This window comes from Fundulus heteroclitus, chromosome 14 (assembly GCF_011125445.2).
Source record: "Fundulus heteroclitus isolate FHET01 chromosome 14, MU-UCD_Fhet_4.1, whole genome shotgun sequence".
In the NCBI taxonomy this organism is placed as follows: Eukaryota; Metazoa; Chordata; class Actinopteri; order Cyprinodontiformes; family Fundulidae; genus Fundulus; species Fundulus heteroclitus.
The window spans coordinates 28,569,503-28,589,007 of NC_046374.1; the positions used below are offsets into that span (position 1 = coordinate 28,569,503).

Consider the following 19,505-nt stretch of genomic DNA (forward strand, 5'->3'; position numbering starts at 1 on the left):
AAAGTAAGCATGCTATGTCACTTCAGCAGCTGAATTGAATGGGAAACAAAAAACAATGAAAATTAATTATGTTGATCTAAATACATTTTTGCCAGTTGGAATGTCGTTACCTTGCTCTAAACACCTGATTCAAGTGGTTAAACTACCTCACTAGCTGGCAGTCTAACTCGTTGGGTGATAACAGAGAACCCTCCTATGTTGACTGTAAAAATATGTATTGAATCTATTTGAGGAGGATGATGGCGCAAAATGTGTCAATTTCTTTTTTTATACTTTATGTTTATTTATTTGTTTCATTTTAACATATACAAACATAAAGCGGAGCAAGGAACAAAACAGTCCTCTGGAACGGCTCCGAGCAGTAATAGCATGGTAGGTTGTTGTAGTTTAAGACACATAATTGACTCAATCTTTTCCGTGACCTCTTTCCAATAAGTCTTGATCTTTATGCAGGACCAGAAAATATGGGTATGATTTGCCTCTATGTCTCTGCATCCTCTCCAGCATTTAGAAGCATCTGGGCTTCTATAAGTATGCTGTTTTGGTGTTCTAAAAAAACTTAACAAGTTTTTCCAGCTGAACTCACGTCAGTAGTTCGAGGAGGAGGTTGAAGCTGCAGATTCACACATATTGTCCCACTGAACTTGTGATATTTCGGTATTCAACTCTGCCTGCCATTTTTTCTTAACAATCTGTTGACCTTCCTCTAGATCTCAACAACCCCTGTTTGGAAATTGTGATCTTGCCAGGTTTTGAGTAAGCTTGTGAAACCAATTGAATTATCTCGTTAGACTCTGAGACATAGTCCTTTAATATGTTTGAAAATAAATATTGTCTAAATTGCAAATATCGAAAGAAGTCCCCTTTTTCTAGATCATCTTTTTGTTGTAGTGTGAGGAAACTTGGTAGTGCATTTTTGACCAATATCCTGCAATATGCAGTTATTCCTTTCTGTGACCAGTTTTTAAAACTAGAGTCTAATCGGTTAGGGGTGAAATCTGAGTCGAAAGCGACCCATCTGAAAATTCTTATTTGGTTACCCAAGCTCAATTCCCTAACCACTTCAAACCAGGTCGAGAGGGTAAATGATACAAGGGGGTCTAATTTCTTTTGGCATGCTGCTGCAAGTTTTTGATCCCCAATCAGAGCTTGTATTGGAATGTTTCCACACTTATTTTCTAATTCTTTCCATCCAGCTTCGTGAGTGTGGTCACACCACTGTACTACTGTTTTGAGTTGAGCTGCCAGGTAATAGTCATGAAGATTTGGGAGCGATAAACCCCCTTTTTCTTTCCTAATTGTAAGAGTACTGTATTTAATTCTGGGTTTCCGTCCCTTCCAAATAAAACGAGACATCAATTTCTCCCACTCACAAAACTGAGAACGAGGAATTCTGACAGGCAGCAAGATAAATAGGTACAATAAATATCTTAATTACTTCAATTCTTGAATTAAAGTCGAATATAGATTCAGACCACTGTGTGAGGTCAGGCGAATGGTATATTTCTTCAAATATACCATTCGCCTGGGAAACCATCAGTACCGGGTGATTTTTGTAGGAGGGTGAACAAAATATGCATGCCACTAGTTAACTAGTAAGGCCCACAACACCCTCACTAGTAAACTAGTGGGCATTTTGGCCTTTACATTTTAACAAGTGAGCGTTTTGGCATCTCACTAGTTAACTAGTGGGGCTGCAATGGCCTTCACTAGTTAACTAGTGGGCATTTTGGGGCACACTAGTAAACTAGTGACACTTTTTGCACCTCACTAGTTAACTAATCGAATGGAATTTGCCATGACTAGTTTACTAGTGGGTGTTTTGGTTCACACTAGTAAACTAGTGACACTTTTTAGACCTCACTAGTTAACTAGTGGGCATTTGTGTCTTCACTAGTTAACTAGTGAGCAGTTCTGCCTTCACTAGTTTACATGTAAGTGTCCAACTGAAGCCACTAGTTTACTACCTAGAGTACCTTTGGCCAGCATGTTAACTTGTGTGCCACATGCAAATGTTGTGGGTGGGATTTCGTGAAAGTCTGCACTGTGATTGGTCTTCATGTTCTATTTGGACATTGAAAGCCAATAGAAAGCCTCAATTTCCAGGATTCTCCGCCTCCTAATTTGAATTCTGCGCCACTAGTTGACTAGTGTGAATTTTGTCTTGAACTAGTTTACTAGTATACATTTACGACCTAACTAGTTAACTAGTTTGGACAAAGGATGCATTAACTAGTTAACTAGTGAGACTACTGCCATCACCTAGCTAGCTAGAAAGCTATTTATGGTTCACTAGTTAACTAGTGACATTGACCTACTGCAACTAGTTAACTAGTGAGGTGTTTTGCCTTCACTAGTAAACATGTGCACATTTTTGGCAGTCACTAGTTAACTAGTGAGACCCAAAAGCCGTCAACTAACTGACTGGTATGCATTTTGGCCTTTACTAGTTAACTAGTGGGCATTTCTGGCTCTCACTAGTTAGCTAGTGAAGCTCAAATGTGTTCACTAGTTAACTAGTGGGCATGTATGCTGTCACTAGTTAACTAGTGTGCACAAACATGGCTCACTAGTTAACTAGTTGACAAAAATGGCCTGATATCAAGATATCAGAATAAATGCTCAAGCGGCTGGCCAAATTACATAGAAGTTAACAAGTGGGAATTTGCCATTCAGTAGTCAGCTAGTAAACATTTTTGTACCTTACTAGTTGACTAGTAATATATAGAAGTCTTTAAACTAGTTAACTAGTGGACATTGCAATGTCCACTAGTTAACTAGTGAACATGCAGAGCATTACTAGTTAACTAGTAAGATATGAAACATATGAACTAGCTAATTAGAGAGAATTTGGGCCTTACTAGTTAACTAGTGGGCATTTTGGCTGTCACTAGTTAACTAGTTCACACAGAAATGGCTCACTAGTTAACTAGTGGGCAGAAATGGCTTGCATGTACATGACAATTATGCCTGATATCAAGATATCAGAATAAATGCTCAATCGGCTTTCCATAGATCGCTGGTCCTGCTCCTCTGTTAACATGAACTGCAGCAAGAATAATTACTGATGGCCACAAGCTGTGAAAGAAGCTGAAACACCTTCAAAGTAGGTGGGGTTTAGACAGAAATCTAGATGGACAGCTGTGAACCAATCATCCACCGCTCAGATGGGCTTTGTTATTTTTATGCGTGAGAAATGCCATGTGTTGCGTGTGAAGTCAGTGAAATGCGTGTGCAAATGTTTTGTCTCTTTATATCAGATTTGTTGCATTAGTTTCTTGCCATGACCCTTTCTTCTTCAGTTGAACGAACCAGGCCATATTTTCTGATGCAATTTTTTACCCAGGCCTGAGAAATTAGGTTTTCACCCATGCAAAAGATGTGAATATCAGAAGGAGAAAATTTGTTTTAAATAAATCTATTAATTTGTTAATTAACTACGTTTCTGTGTTTTATGGGGTTGTATAGGATCATCAATCTGGAGGAGGAAGTTTGAGATGCAAATAATCGTTTCATTTTTCTCATTTGTCTTTCAGAGAGAAGCTGCCTGAATCCTGAAGCGGGTTCTAGTGTTAAAGAGTCTGCTTCCAAAATGGAGGTACACACCTATTTTGCCTCCAATGAATGATGAAAAATACTGTACCTGTTATCATACTGGAAAAAAAAATATTTATGATCTTATATTCATCTTAAGGAAAAGAGTATCAAAGATCCACATATGATTCTTCCCTGTGAAGAAAAAAGAGACCCTGCAACCACAGCATGTGCTGACTCTGGGGCTGACAAGCGTGAAGCTGGAACAGATGGTAAAGATCAGTCTATTCAATTTAAAAAGACAGCTACAGTAAGATGTGCAGTCTGTAAGTTTCTTTGGGTAATATTATGATTGTTAATTATTTGGGTGTTACCTTCACAGCTCCTGGTCTCATAAAGACAACAGTGGACATCAGATATGAGCCACCAGTGCCTTGTCCTGAGGAGACTCCAGAAGGGGAATCTGGAGACATCAAAAGTAGAAAGGATGAAACTTTACTTAAGAGAAAAGACACAAACGGTACAGCAGAAATTGCCGTCATTCAAGGAAAGCAAAATCTTGAGGAAGGACAAAAACAAAGTAAGCATGCTATGTCACCTCAGCAACTGAGGTCAATCTGAAACAAAAAACATTATTCTGAAACAAAAAACATTATATCGAATTTTTTTTTTACCCAAAACCATTTTTGCCAGTTAGAATGTCATCACCTTGCCCTAAACGCCTGAATCAAGTGGTTAAATTACCTCACTAGCAGGTAGTCAAACTCAGTAGTTCAGCTTCTGAGCCAATATTACTGAGACATGTTGAAGCAGAGACACAACTAACCCCTTATGCACACATACACCCCTCTTTTACGTCACATGTAAAAGCCCTTCTAGTCAATTAAGTATTCCCCACAGGCCCTGTGACGCTATGGGATGACAGAGCACCCTCCCCCATTAGCCGTAAGAAATACGGATTAAATCTATTTGTCTATAAATTAACCTCAAACTGGTGAGGAAACCACTTGTGTCTTAGAGTTAATTAATGTTTTTTCTGGGTATTATTTAGTCTTCACGAGTTGAATTTTAATTAACTTAAGAAAATTTAAGACATAACTAAATATTAAATTAAATATTAAACACAATACAGATGTAAAACATAAACATACCTCGTTGGCTGTGTGCTACCAAAGGAATTAGGTTTTTTTCCCTCCTTTTAGCTTCTTTAAACTTCTTTACCTATCGCTCCATTCCCACCTTCTTGTTTTGGCCACTCACCACACGACTCCACCCACTTGTGAGCTTTCCAGCAGCAGATTTTTTCAGGGCCAGCTCAGGTTTCTCCGGCCCTGCTCAGGAGCAGGGTAAAAAAAAATTGACCCAAGAAGAGATTTGAGATGGGCACACTGGTTTTCAGTGATGGGCCAATGGTCAGGAGAAACAAGAAAGTTTTTTTATTCATAATAAATTAAATAAATATGGTTATTGATAATATATTTAAAAATTATACATCCAAAAAATATCAATATGAAACTATGAAAAAAATATTACATTTTAATGTGTTTTGTCAATTATTATTATTAATGATTTTTAGACTACTTTTTATTTATTTATTTTTAAAAATGTCTTTGATGTGCATTCATTTGAATTATTTTTTATTTATATCGCACCAATTCACAACACATTTCAATGCAAATTCAATCCAGCAGACAGATTGGTCAAAAAGTTTCCAATCTAAGGAAACCCAGCAGATCGCACTGAGTCTTGGCAAGCAGCATTCACTCCTCATGAAAGAGCGTAGAGCCACAGTGGACAGTCGTCTACATTGTCAATGGCTTTGCAGCAATCCCTCATACTGAGCATGCATGAAGTGACAGTGGAAAAGAAAACTCCCCTTTAACAGGGAGGAAAAACTCCACCAGAACCAGGTTCAATGTGAATAGTCATCTGCCTTGACCCACTGGCGGTTAAAGAAGACAGAGCAGAGACACAGAAAGCAGAGAAGAACACATTGATCTAAGAATCCTTTCTATGTTATACGGTACTAGTGGATGATCTGCCTCCCTATGTATGCCACCATGTAGGCACAAAGTTAATCTTAAGAGAGTCTATTTCCAGGTGTCGGCTCACTTGATTGCAGTGTTCCTTGTTGTTTCCATAGAGCTGGTCGCTTGAATTTTACACAAGATCTGGCCACTGTCACACAACATGTCGATAAGCATCAGAACTCTCTGTGCTATATAACCCACCTCAGTTTGTTCTTCGTCGTCGGATCGTCTTCAGTCTCTACCAACACCACACCTGTCAAGTCTAGTACTCTTTTGCTGCGCTGCTGGATCTCTGCTCCATGTCCTGGAAACTCTCTCATTTGCACCTCTGGTTCCACAGCAGCCCAGCGCCTCCAAGAACTCTCCCAGTTGCGCTGCTGGATCTACTGCAGCCTCACGTTCTATGGACTCTCTCCCTGCTGCTTTCCTGGTCGTTCTGCAGCACCACGTCCAAAGAACCCTCTAGCTGCACCTCTGTTCTACAGCAGCCTCTGCCCCTCCAGGAACTTTCTCTGCTGCATCTCAGATTATACAGCAGCCCAGCACCTCAAGGAACTTTCTTGGCTGCACCTCAGGTTCTTCAGCAGTCCTGGCAACTCCAAGAACTCGTCTCATGATCCTGCTCGAATTCCTATCCGGCAATCTCCAGTTTCCTCCAGTCAGCCTGCTCCTGCACTCATCAACTCCAGTCCGGTAACTGACTCTGGTTTTCACCATCCACCACTCATTCCTTGCAATAAACTCTCAAAACAAGCTCTGTGTGTATGTGCTCTGTCCGAGTTCATGAAGACAAATCATGACCATATATATATATATATATATATATATATATATATATATATATATATATATATATATATATATATATATATATATATAAAAGCTCAATGCTCTAACCACTAGGCCACCACTCTGTAATTGACATTTATTCTTTTGCACTGTTTTTGCACAACGTCATTTTCACTGTTTTAGATCGATAATTTTATATATATATGGGCCAGCTCCTCTGGGGGAATTCCAAGGCGTTCCCAGGCCAGCAGAGAGACATAGTCCCTCCAGCGTGCCCTGGGTCTTCCCCTGGGCCTCCTCGCGGTGGGACGTGCCCGGAACACCTCACCAGGGAGGCGTCCAGGAGGCATCCTGACCAGATGCCCGAGCCACCTCAATTTGCTCCTCTCGACGTGAAGGAGCAGCAGCTCTACTCTGAGTCCTCCCCGGATGACTGAGCTCCTCACCCTATCTCTAAGGGAGAGCCCAGACACACTACGGAGAAAAATTATTTTGGCTGCTTGTATCCAGGATCTCGTTCTTTCGGTCACAACCCAAAGCTCATGACCATAGATGAGGGAAGGAACGTAGATCGACCAGTAAATCGAGAGCTTTGCTTTTTGGCTCAGCTCTCTTTTTACCACAACGGATCGGTACAGCGCCCGCTTCACAGCAGACGCTGCACCAATCCGCCTGTCGATCTCCCGCTCCATCTTCCCCTCATTCGTGAACAAGACCCCAAGATACTTAAACTCCTCCACTAGGGGCAGCACATCCTCCCCAACCCGGAGAAGGCACTCTATCCTTTTCCGGCTGAAGACCATGGTCTCGGATTTGGAGACACTGATTCACACTCGGCTGGGAACTGATCCAGTGAGAGCTGTAGATCACGCCCTGATAAAGCCAATAGAACTACGTCATTCGCGAATAGCAGAGACGCGATCCAAAGCCACCAAAACGGATCCCCTCAACACCTTGGCTGTGCCTAGAAATTCTGTCCTTAAAAGTGATGAACAGAATCGGTGACAGAGGGCAACTTTGGTGGAGTCCAACTATCACTAGAAATAAATCCAACTTACTGGCAATGCCGAACAGACTCTGACACCGGTCATACGGAGACCTAACAGCCCTTATTAAAGGGCTCGGTACTCCATACTCCTGGAATACCCCCCACAGGAACCCCCAATTGAAACGGTCGAATGCCTTCTCCAGATCCACAAAGCACATGTAGACTGGTTGGGCAAACTCCCATGCCCACTCCAGGATCCTGCTGAGGGTGTAGAGCTGATCCAGTGTTCCACGGCCAGGAAGAAAACCACACTGCTCTTCCTGAATCCGATATTCGACTATCCGACGGACCTTCCTTTCCAGAACCCCGGAATAGACCTAAACAGGGAGGCTTAAGAGTGTGATTCCGATTTCTGTAGATGAAACACACCCTCCGGCCCCCCTTTTTAAATAGGGGGACCCCCACCCCAGTCTGCCAATCCAGGGGAACTGCCCCCGATGTCCAGGCAATGTTACAGAGCCGCTTTAACCAACACAGCCCCACTCATCCACCCCTGGGGCCTTGCCACCAAGGAGCTTTTTAACCACCTCGGTGACCTCAGCTCCAGAGATGGGAAACCCGACCCACAGTCCCCAGGCTCTGCTACCTCAATGGAAGATGTGTTGGTGGAATTAAGGAGGTCTTCGAAGTATTCCACCCACCGACACATGACGTCCCGAGTCAAGGTCAGCAGCACACCACCTCCACTATAAACAGTATTGGTACTGCACTGCTTCCCCCTCCTGAGATGCCGGATAGTGGACCAGAATCGCCTCGGAGCCGTACAGAAGTCTTTCTCCATGGCCTCTCTGAACTCTTCCCACACCCGAGTTTTTGCCCCAGCAGCCAGCCGAGCCGCCTGCCACTTTGACTGCCGGTACACATCAGCTGCTCCCGGAGTCTCACAGGCCAACGAAGCCTGATAGGACTCCTTACTCAGCTTGACAGCTTCCCTCACCGCTGGTGTCCACCACTGTGTTCGAGGGTTGCCACCGCGACATGCACCGATAACCTTGCGGCCACAGCTCCGACTAGGCGCCTCAACAAAAGAGGTGCAAACTAACAGCTTCTTGAGTGACATCAGCAACTCATTAAAGAAGCTATCTTAATATAAAGTTTGTCTGCTTATACCCGTTTTGTTCTACAATGTCTATCAAATTTGAACTGCACTGTCTGGGTGCTACATTGAGCTCAGTTATAGCATAATGCTGATCATTGTAATGCACACCAAATCATTGTGACATGAATATGCCTCCCAGACTTGAAATAGGACTGTCACCTTTGTAGAGTAATTTAAATTTTTAAGACAGGTCAGGATGTTACGTTGAAAATTACCAAGTGGGCCATCGTGCACTGAGTCTGCTCATATTTTGTTCCAAAAACAACTATTATGATATGAATATTAGAATTAGAATATAATTATTATGATACTATAGTGAAATCCTGAGTTTACAGGATTATAGCAATATGATTTTTAAATAATGGTACAAAGGCCTGTCCTCATCTACATCTACACGTGATTAAAACAGAGGAATAGTTTTTCATCATTTGGTTTTACATTGTTGTTGGAGGCTAAATGACATACTATTTCTTTTTATGGGTTTAAACCATAAAGGAGGTGATGGGTTTGAGGGAAAAAGGTTGGGAACCACTGTCTTGGATCTTGTGTTTTCATGCAGCTGGTAGACATAATTTCAGTTTATTATTAATATTGGTGTATCATTAGTATCTTCTTTTCTAGTAACACCCATCAGTTACTGGATGTGTGTTAGATGACATAAACCTCAAATTGATGGATTTGGGGAATGCAGTTGTAAGATACATCATCTAGCTTAGTTTCAGAGTTTTTAGTTGTGGCCTGCCCAAACTTTCATCTTAATTTAACAGATTAAATTGTAGAACAATGTGTTTCCTACTGTGTAAAAATGTAATTTTCATTGCTGTTCTTTTGCTCGTTTTGAAAGGCACATTTATAACTATGTATCTATATGATCCACAGAGACCATTCTTGAGAGCCTGTTGGAAGATCTGGGGTTGAAGGAGCAGTACTACAAAGAGAAGCTATCACTCAGCAAAATACTTCAGATCGATGAGAAGACAATGACTGATAACCCTGGAATGTGTAAATCAAATGTCATATTGTATTTTCTTAAGAAATTGATGATGGTTAATGTGACTGCTAGGACTGTGAATCCTCCTGCTGATTCAAACTGTAATGATGCACCAAAGCAGAGAGAGCGCGATCTTGAGGATCAGTCCAACAGCCAAAATGATGCTGAAGTCTTTAATCCTCTTGATATAATCACTGCTCTCTTTTTGTGCTCTGATGGGTTTGTTCAGCAAGAGTTAGCACTAAAACTGTCCATGTGTCAGTTCTCTGTTCCTCTGCTGCTTCCTAACTGTGAAACAAAACAGAGCACCCTCATGCTGTGGGCCATGAGAGACATTGTTAAGAAGTACAGACCTCCAGATCTTCCAGCGTCAAAGGGCTTCAGAGAAGAAAGAATCGTTCTTTCTGAGCTTCCAATGATCTCATTTGTGAGACTGGGTGAGTGCTCCTTGTCCAAATCAGAGATTCTCAACAAACTTCTGACTAACCCTCATCAGTACCATGACGCCTTTGTTCACCACAACATGGGGTGTGGAGACAGTCCAAGAAAAATATCTGATGGACTGACTGAAATGACCTGGTACCTTCCCTGTGGAAACAAAAACATGGACATTTTCAGTGAGCCAGTGGCTATAGCTAACCTTAGAGGTGACATAGCTGCACATGAAACACAATTCTCCTTTTTGTGTCAGACATCTGCTGCAGTTTTTGTGTTCTTTGATCAGCTGCAGCCTGAGTGCAAACTGCTGACCAACAAAAACCACAAAGCAGAGATCTTCTTGGTCGGAAACCAACAGAACAAGAGCTTTAATCTAGATGTTCTAAAGAAAATAGCAAACAAGCTCAACGTGACGACAGGAAACATCATTATAAAAACAAAACAGACCAATGATGCAGACTTTGTTGAACGTTTGAGGACAACTGTGAGCAGTGTACTTACCAACCCAGGGTTGAAGATGTCGATAGAGCAGATGGCCGACATTGCACATGAACTGGAAATTTCTAGTGATGAAGATTCACCAGAGTGCCAGGCTGGGAGGAAATATACAGATGCCATCACTGAAAGGATTGAAGACCCATTTGAATTCAAAGAAAAACAGTTTCCTTTGCAAGGCAAGATCTGGAAGGAACTGACTTTCTTGGAAAAGGAAGAATTTCGTCTTCGAAAAGTTAGCTCTGAAGACATAGAAAAGTATAAAAGTAATCTTAAAATGAAAAAAGAAGAGCAGCGCAGGAAGCAGAACTCCCATGCCATGTCAGATTTCATGAGTTGCTTCATTAGTGCAATATCCAGTAAAGAAAGGGGTTATTTTCTGAAATGGATGCGAATGAACCTTGACAACTTGTCTCGACAAAAACTTTCGGGCCTCAGGGAGCTTTACAAGGAAAAATGCAAGGACTCTGAGAACAAAAAGGAAATCAAAGAAATTGATCAACAACTTTCCAACAGCTCACTGGGAGTTGAGCACTTTTTCCGTGAAATGGGTCAGATCTACGAAGCTTCTCTTTACCTTCCAGAAACAGACCCATCACATCAACAACTGCAACATCTGCCCAGACTCTGTGCTCAGTTGTTGCTGGATGGATTTCCTCTGGAGCTTGTAGATGGAGATGCTTCCAACATACCTCTCAGATGGGTGAGTGACGTTCTCTCTCAGCTCAATGACTTGGTGTCTCCAAAGAACAAGATACTGGTTGTCACAGTTCTTGGAGTTCAGAGCACAGGAAAATCCACTCTCCTTAACACCATGTTTGGGGTGCAGTTTGCAGTCAGCAGTGGTCGATGCACTCGAGGAGCCTTCATGCTGCTCATCAAAGTCAGTGAGGACTTCAAAAAAGATCTGAACTGTGACTTTGTGGTGATCATTGACACTGAAGGTTTAAAGTCACCAGAGCTGGCACAGCTGGATAACAGCCATGAACATGACAATGAGCTGGCAACACTGGTTGTTGGGCTAAGTGACGTCACCATTATCAATATTGCAATGGAGAATTCAACAGAAATGAAAGACATCCTGCAGATAGTGGTGAATGCTTTCCTCAGGATGAAGGAGGTCGGCAAAAAGCCTAAATGTCAGTTTGTTCACCAAAACGTTTCTGATGTTTCAGCCCATGAGAAGAACCTACGAGACAGGAAGCTGCTCCTAGAACAGCTGAATGAGATGACCCAGGCAGCAGCTAAAATGGAAAAGAAAGAAGAGAACAAGAACTTCACTGATGTGATGGAGTTCAATCCAGATACTGGGAACTGCTACATTCCTGGACTCTGGAATGGAAACCCACCAATGGCACCAGTCAATGTGGGATATAGTGAGACCGTCTATGAGCTCAAGAAAAACATCATCCAACTGCTGGGAAAGTGTGACTCAACTTCTAACAACATCTTGGAGTTCAGAGAGTGGATAAACAGTCTGTGGACTGCAGTAAAACATGAAAACTTCATCTTCAGCTTCAGAAACAGCCTGGTAGCCGATGCATACATGAGGCTCTGCACAGAGTACAACAAATGGGAAGTGGAGTTCAAAAAAGAAATGTACACCTGGGTTACCAATGCAGAGACAAGAATTTCTAATTTTGGGACAGTTGCTGCAAAAACTGAAATATCTGACTTGAAAGAATCAATCACTGTGTTGAAAAGTGAAGCAACCACAGAGCTGACCAAGTGGGAGACAATAATGCTTGACAACCTGAAAAAATACTTTGAGCAGCCAGATGGTCATGTTTATCTGGTTGAAGGATACAGAGAGGATTTCTCAAACAGCATAAAGAGTCTGAGACGACAAACTGAGAGATCAGTGGTTGACCAGCTCACAGCAGCAGCTGACATCAAACAGGGAATGGAAGAACTCGACAAAATCACAGACACTTATATACAAAAAATTGAAACAGCAGTTTGTGGTTTGATTGATGAATGTCATAAGGAAGAAGTGAAAATGACAGACAGACAGCTTGATGAAAGTTTTAATAAGATGTGGTCTGAAACATTAGACACATTGTCTTTCTCTGCACAGGAGACTTTAGATATCTTCACCAGTGTTTCCCTTCAGTTGCGAACAAATCTTTCACATAAGGGAGGCCATGCATGTAAACTGCTGAGTGAAAGAAGACTCCAAGACTGTGGACTGGAGCCTTTTACATACACACCCAAAGGAATTAAAGACGATTTAACACCACAAGTAAAAGGAATATTTTCCTGGACAGATCTTTTAAAGGCAAAACAAGAAATCGCTGAAAGCATCATATCTGCTTGTAATGATTGTGTCAGTGATAAAATCATGAGAAAAATCAACTATCACGATACTTACATCCAGGAGATCCTTCACATCATTGATGAGAGGCTGTATAAGGCTGTTGTTGACATGGACATTGAGTTTGAAGTGTCTCTGAAACAGCACATCTGTGGCTCTGCAGCCAGGAAGTTCCAGAAAATGCATGAAGATTTTATTCAAGAAAATGTTCCTTACAGACGTCTAGAGAAAAACAAAGATAAGTTTTGTGCAGATTTCAAAGATGTGTTCAATGAGCGAGACCAATGCCAGAAGAAAGCTGAAGAATTCACCGACCAGTGTCTGAAACCTGCTGTGGAGGACTTTGTCTATCGTTCTCTTGGTCTTGACGTTGTTGATAAAATGCTGACAAGAGAGGAGTTCAGCACACGGATGTCCTTCCAGTATTATATTTTACTGGATCTGATTTCAAAAAGTGACTTCAAAAGCTTTCAGAGATATATTCTGTCATATGAAGATTATCTAAAATCATGGATATCTGATAGAATTAAGGAGATTTTCTCATCTGAGAAGGAGAAGGTCGGTTCATTATGTGAGTTTGAGGAGAGACATCTCCAGTCCTGCATTAACTGCATAAATGCTGCCATTAAAAGGGAAAAAGCCGAAAAGACTGACAGTCTGAAGACATTTGCAGAAAATATCTGCAAAGAACTTGGTGATAAACTGGTAATTTCTCGGGATGCTCTTGATTCCTTCATGGTTCTGAACAAAGCTGACCAGAACCAGTTTGCTCACTGGCTCAATGAGTATGTGATGGAAATGACAGAAGCTCTTAGAAACAAGTTTAAAGACATTACATTTGAAGTAAAACTCACAAAACTCAATGTAAAACCACAGAATGAGCTGTTCAACAGAGTGATTGGTTGTGGTAAACAGTGTCCGTTCTGTAAAATATCCTGTGATGCAGGTGGAGAAGCCCACACTGAACACTTTGCTGCCCTGCATCGACCAAAGGGTTTAGGTCAGTACAGGTGGGTTGACTCAGGAAAACTCACTACTGACATCTGCTCTTCTGCTGTTATCAGTGACAAGCGTTTTAGATGCAGTGCTACAAAAGGTGAATGGCATCCTTACAAAGATTATAGGACAATTTATCAAGACTGGAAAATTCAACCAGATGTGAGCCTTGAGGCGTCGGATTATTGGAAATACGTGATGATGATGTACAACAAGGAATTTGCTGAAGCATATGGTGCAAAGCCTGCTGACATTCCTGCTCCCTGGGAGAGTATCACAGAAGAACAGGCAAAGGAAAGTCTCAAGAAGTCATTCAACATCAAGTGAAATCATAACTCATGTCTAGTTGAAAGAACACAAAAACAAAATGTGGTTCTTTCATGCAGTTTTTTATCTTTTTTTCCCCCTCAAAAGCCCACCTAATTTACAAGTAGAGTTTATCTCTTTCACTAAAGATTAAATAAACTGCTAAAGCCTTTTTTTGGTATAGCTCCTTAATTTATCAGTAATTATTTATATTTTTAGCCATTTATCATTCTATTCTTTGTTAAACCTTTGTCAACAGTATCTCTTCAGTAAATATTTACACTCTTGTTGAAAAACTCTGAATGTGCTTCTAAATTGCCTAGATAATTGAAGTTTGGGTAAATATTTGGAATGTTCCATTATAAACTATTGGTTCAAATTTAACGACTCATAATCGCCACCAGCGTTACGTTGTCATTCAACAGGGTTGATTGCTTCTCAGTCAGCAACTCATGCACTCCGCTAAGTTTCCTTAGCGGAAACTTAGCGGAGTGCAAACATTTTACCAAATGAAATACCAAACTTAACCTTATTGTTTTGATTTACAAGTATGATCAAATTAGAATGTGTGAATATGTCTAAATGATGTTGAACTGATTATATATTTCTATATATAAACATGATCTGCTTTGTAATCTAAGGTCCTTTGGGTATGACATTTGTTGTGAATCAGTCATCAATAAAAATTTAGTTAAGTTTTATCACAAATGCTTTGTATCTTAGTTATAGTTGTTTGTCCAGTATGGGTGTAGTTATGTTGTGAAAAAACACATTTTTTTTGATTGGCACATTTAATGTCAAACACTCTATCATTGCCAGATATTGTTTATGTATGTTTGAACTAAATACTTTGTTATTCTAAGTGCAAAAGCTGCAGACATCCAATTAAAGATGTGGCTTCACTTGTCTTTCTGTTGTTTAAGTTCTCAGTTTAGTCCACCTTACAATTCCTTTGTGTATGGTTCTATAAAGTACACAGTAAATAAAAATTACCAATTAGGATATTAGTCATTAAGTCTGGGCAAATTATTAATCAAATCTTTAAAATTAACTTATATATAGTTATAGTTATAATAATATAGAGTAAACTACTTCCAAGTTTTGTTGCGTTTGTATCATCATGCTTAAACAATATTAAAGATTTTGGGTTCACCTCTGTCTAGTTTTGAGTCTTATGTTTCGAGTTTTTCCTCTGTCTTGATATTTATCATTAATTTGAGTTTGGTTTATTCTCTGTTAGTTCTTTCCTGATATAAACAATACAGTTCAATTCAATTCAATTTTTTTTATATAGTGCCAATTTATGAAACATGTCATCTCGAGGCACTTTACAAAGTCAATATCAATCATATTATACAGATTGGTGAAAAATATCCTATATAAGGGAACCAGTTGATTGCATCAAAGTCCCGACAAGCAGCATTCACTCCTGGAGAAGCGTAGAGCTACAGGGAGAGTCGTCTGCATTGTCCATGGCTTTGCAGCAATCCCTCATACTGAGCAAGCATGTAGCGACAGTGGGAAGCAAAACCACCCATTAGCGGGAAGGAAAAACCTCCAGCAGAACCAGAACCAGGCTCAGTATGAACGGTCATCTGCCTCGACCGACTGGGGGTTACAGAAGACAGAGCAGAGACACAACAAGAGAGACAAAAAAGCACAGAAGCACATATTGATCCAGTAATCTGTTCTACATTAGATGGTAATAGCGGGTGATCTGTCTTCTCTGGATGATGTCACAGTTAACAGAACGTCAGACCAGGTGTACCTATGGTCTGACCTATGAAGAAAAAAAGAGAGAACAAAAAGTTAAAAGCTGAAATGACAACAGTCATTTCAATGTAATACAATGCAAAACTGGAGAACAGAAGAAATCTGTGAGAAAAATAGGTCCTGATGTCTTCCAGTAGCCTCAGCCTATAGCAGCATAACTATAGAGGTAACTCAGGGTAACATGAACCACTCTAACTATAAGCTTTGTCAAAAAGGAAAGTTTTAAGATTAGTCTTAAAAGTAGACAGGGTGTCTGCCTCAGTTGTGAAGTTTAAAGCACCCTTAGACTATAAAAATATTTCCCAACCATTATACATGTCATGGAGTACTGTTCAATCCATCCCGTCATGTTATGAGCTAGAAAGCTCTTGAACTCCAATACCCAGCATGCAATAGGGGGTTTTCAGCTGACGTCACGCTCACGTGACTACTCAGCGCGTCCGCCATATTGGGTGGCAGTCGTTTCGCACCGTTGACCTGCATTGTATGACGCCTTAGGCAGTATTGGAAGTGAACAATGGGGAAAACATGTTTAATGGTTGGTTGCACGGCCCGTGGAGGTGGAGATCAACGCTCTTTCTATCGCCTACCAGCCGTAATAGTGAATCAGTGTGAAAAAACAAAACAGCTCTCTGAACAACACCGTCACCTATGGCTGACACGGATATCCAGGTCCGATTTGGACGGTGTTAAGCTGGAATACGCCAGAGTCTGCGGTGCTCACTTTGTCACAGGTAATTAACTGTTAAGTATTTAAAACATGTAAGAAGAATATATTAATAATAGGGCTTGGGCGTTATGACTTATTACTTTACGTGGCTGCCATGTTGACTGCCTCCGCCGCCTCTACTGCCTATGACTACCGCGTACTGTACTCCCTCTCTCAGCCATGTTTTAATTTGATTAATTTCACCTTAACTTGATTTCAACCATGGTAAACCGTTGCTGTATTGTGGGCTGTAACAGCGCAACACATGATCCTTGTGAAAAAACATGAAAACGTCGAGCCCCAGAAACGGAGAGAGGAGACGAAACTTCTCTCATTGCCCCGACAGACCCACAGACGTCTCTGACTGAGGCGTTTCAGTCCTCCATGGAACATCCAGGTAGATCAGTGGATGGATGGATGGATGGATGTTACTGGAGCCCACACATAACATGTAATTAAGACCTTGAAAGAACCCAGTACATATATTAAAAAGTGTTATTTAAGATAAGATAACATTAGCTAATCCTTTTTTTATCCCACGACGGGGAAATTTATAGGATTAAAGCAACAGGCAGGTGCACACAACACAGACAAAATTACATAAGGATTGAAATATATAAGAGGTGGATTAGCGAAAAAACACTGAACATAACATTATTATTATTATTATTATTATTATTATTATTATTTAATTGTAATAATAAAATAAAAACCACAAAACCCAAAAGGTCAACAGTTTCATGATACATCAAGCTTAAGGACTGGCTAATATACAGCAGGTCAAAAAAGGCCATATTTTGGCTGCAGTGCTTGCTGTTCTCGTATGAAGAAAAGATCAACTAGTGCACTAAATTCAAGATGGGTTGAAAATATCCAGTATAAAATAAGTGCTACAAATGTTACAACACTTTTGTTCATATGGCAGCAGAACATTAAAATAAAAGTGCTCTTTACACTACTTTTGAATTTATTCTTGGAGTTTGTAAATACAATGCGATTAATCGCGATTAATCGCGATTAATCAGGGCGATTAATCGCGATTAAATATTTTAATCGTTGCCCAGCCCTAATATATATATATATATATATATATATATATATATATATATATATGCGACAGACTGGCGACCTGTCCAGGGTGTCCCCCGCCTCTCGCCCGGTGAACGCTGGAGATAGGCACCAGCAACCCCCCCGACCCAATGAGGGATAAAGCGGTTTGGAAAATGGATGGATGGATGGATATATATATATATATATATATATATATATATATATATATATATATATATATATATACACACACACACAAAATAACAGGTACATCACAGGATGCTTATAGAGGGGTGAGCTGGTGGAGGTACTTAATCATTGTAAAAAAGAATGGTGATGTACAGGTTCAGTTTTATTGGTACAAAATTACTTTTATGAACATTGTTTTTCATTGACAATAACCTACCTTACACCATATGAAACATTTATTTGTAGCAAAAGAAAACAAAGCATAACTTTTAAGATTTAAACTTAGATTTTCTTAACCCACTTTCAGGGATTCTCAACAACTTTTGTTTCATTTGACCCATGAGTTCACATATAACAAAATACGCTCTAAAAGTAAAACCACTCTGGCAATAAGCTCAATACTAAAAAGGATGACCAAGACTTTAAGTAAACATTTTCATTTCAGGTTCTCAGTAACGAACATAATGAAATGAAAAATCTAGACAATCATATGACCGGAACCTTTCAATTAGTCCTTCTGTCATGATTTGTCTTGGATGAACACACACACACACACAGTTTTTGAGAGTTTATTGCAATTGGTGGACGATGAGACCCAGAGACAGTTACCAGACGGGAGGAACGGAGCGGAGATGATTGTCAGGAGTCGGAGGAGCTGGGCTGCTGCAGAACCAGGAGTGTAGACCAGAGAACATGAAGATGGAGACGAAGGAGCAGTATCCAGCAGCGCAGCAAACAGGTACTTAACTAAACAGACAGGGAGCAAGACGTGAAGGACGTGGACTGGAACTGACAGGCGAGGTGTTGGATGACTGAATACTAGCAGGCGACGAGGAACAAACTGGGGTGAGTTTTATAGCCAGGTGAGCAGGTGGAACAAGTCCCTGGTTAATTACAGCCTGACAGGTGTGCCTAATCAGGGCTGCACTGGAGAAGGAGCCAGGTAGATTTGGGCATCCAGGACTTAATTATACACTTTTTAAAATTCAAAAACATAATTCCGGCAAATGTGATTATTGTGGAGAGTATGAAACAATAGAACATGTTATATTAGAATGCAATAAATATGAGAGAGGATACATATGAGGAAAGAGTTTAAATGTATTAAGGAAAAGATAAATTTATTAGATATTTTCAGGAAGCCTTTGGGGAGTAAACATATACAAATAGTTATTCAATATTTAAAAAAAACTAAATTATTTCATAGAATTTGATTAGAGAAGGTGTGAATTATATAAATGAGTAGAATACTAAGATATATATAAATAGATAGATATAGATAGATAGACCATCAAGAACCACACTCCATTAAATTGAATGAAAATTAAAAGTCGCATGGAAGAAAATATAACTTCAACAATTCTACAAACTTGTTGGGAATATTCAAAGTTCCATAATAATGGATTTGGATGGGTTATAAGCAAATTGATTAAAGAATTTGGATTAGAGGATAAGAAAATAGCACAGTTTAATCCAATTAGTGTTATTCCTCCATGGTTATTTCCTGAGATAAATTTAGACATGAGACTATAAAACATATGAACCTGAAAGGGAGATATTGAGAAGAATAGTAGAAAGGACAGGCCAAGAATGGAGTCTTAAAGGATTATTGGGAAATTAAGGAAATATAAAGGATATTTATAGATTAAGAAAAACATAATTTATTTATCTTCAGAATACAAAATTTAAAAAATTGAATTTAATAGATGTAAAGTAATGTTGCTACACACTCATGTACAGTAGG

General features: G+C 40.1%; 1 protein-coding gene across 1 annotated transcript; it reads left to right on the top strand.

Annotated features, from left to right (window-relative positions):
- Nucleotides 1-3,559: 3,559 nt before the first annotated feature.
- LOC105935938 (up-regulator of cell proliferation-like) lies at nt 3,560-14,088 on the top strand. Its single transcript, XM_036146680.1, has 4 exons — nt 3,560-3,598; nt 3,695-3,806; nt 3,917-4,114; nt 9,380-14,088. The coding sequence occupies exons 1-4, from the start codon at nt 3,593-3,595 to the stop codon at nt 14,059-14,061; spliced, it is 4,998 nt and encodes a 1,665-aa protein (XP_036002573.1). The 5' UTR covers nt 3,560-3,592; the 3' UTR covers nt 14,062-14,088.
- Nucleotides 14,089-19,505: the final 5,417 nt, after the last annotated feature.

Bases quoted from the DNA above. Each gene is read 5' to 3' on its own strand.
- LOC105935938 (XM_036146680.1), top strand. The intron at 3,807-3,916 runs GTAAAGATCAGT...TTACCTTCACAG, and splicing joins GCGTGAAGCTGGAACAGATG to CTCCTGGTCTCATAAAGACA. The intron at 4,115-9,379 runs GTAAGCATGCTA...TATGATCCACAG, and splicing joins TGAGGAAGGACAAAAACAAA to AGACCATTCTTGAGAGCCTG.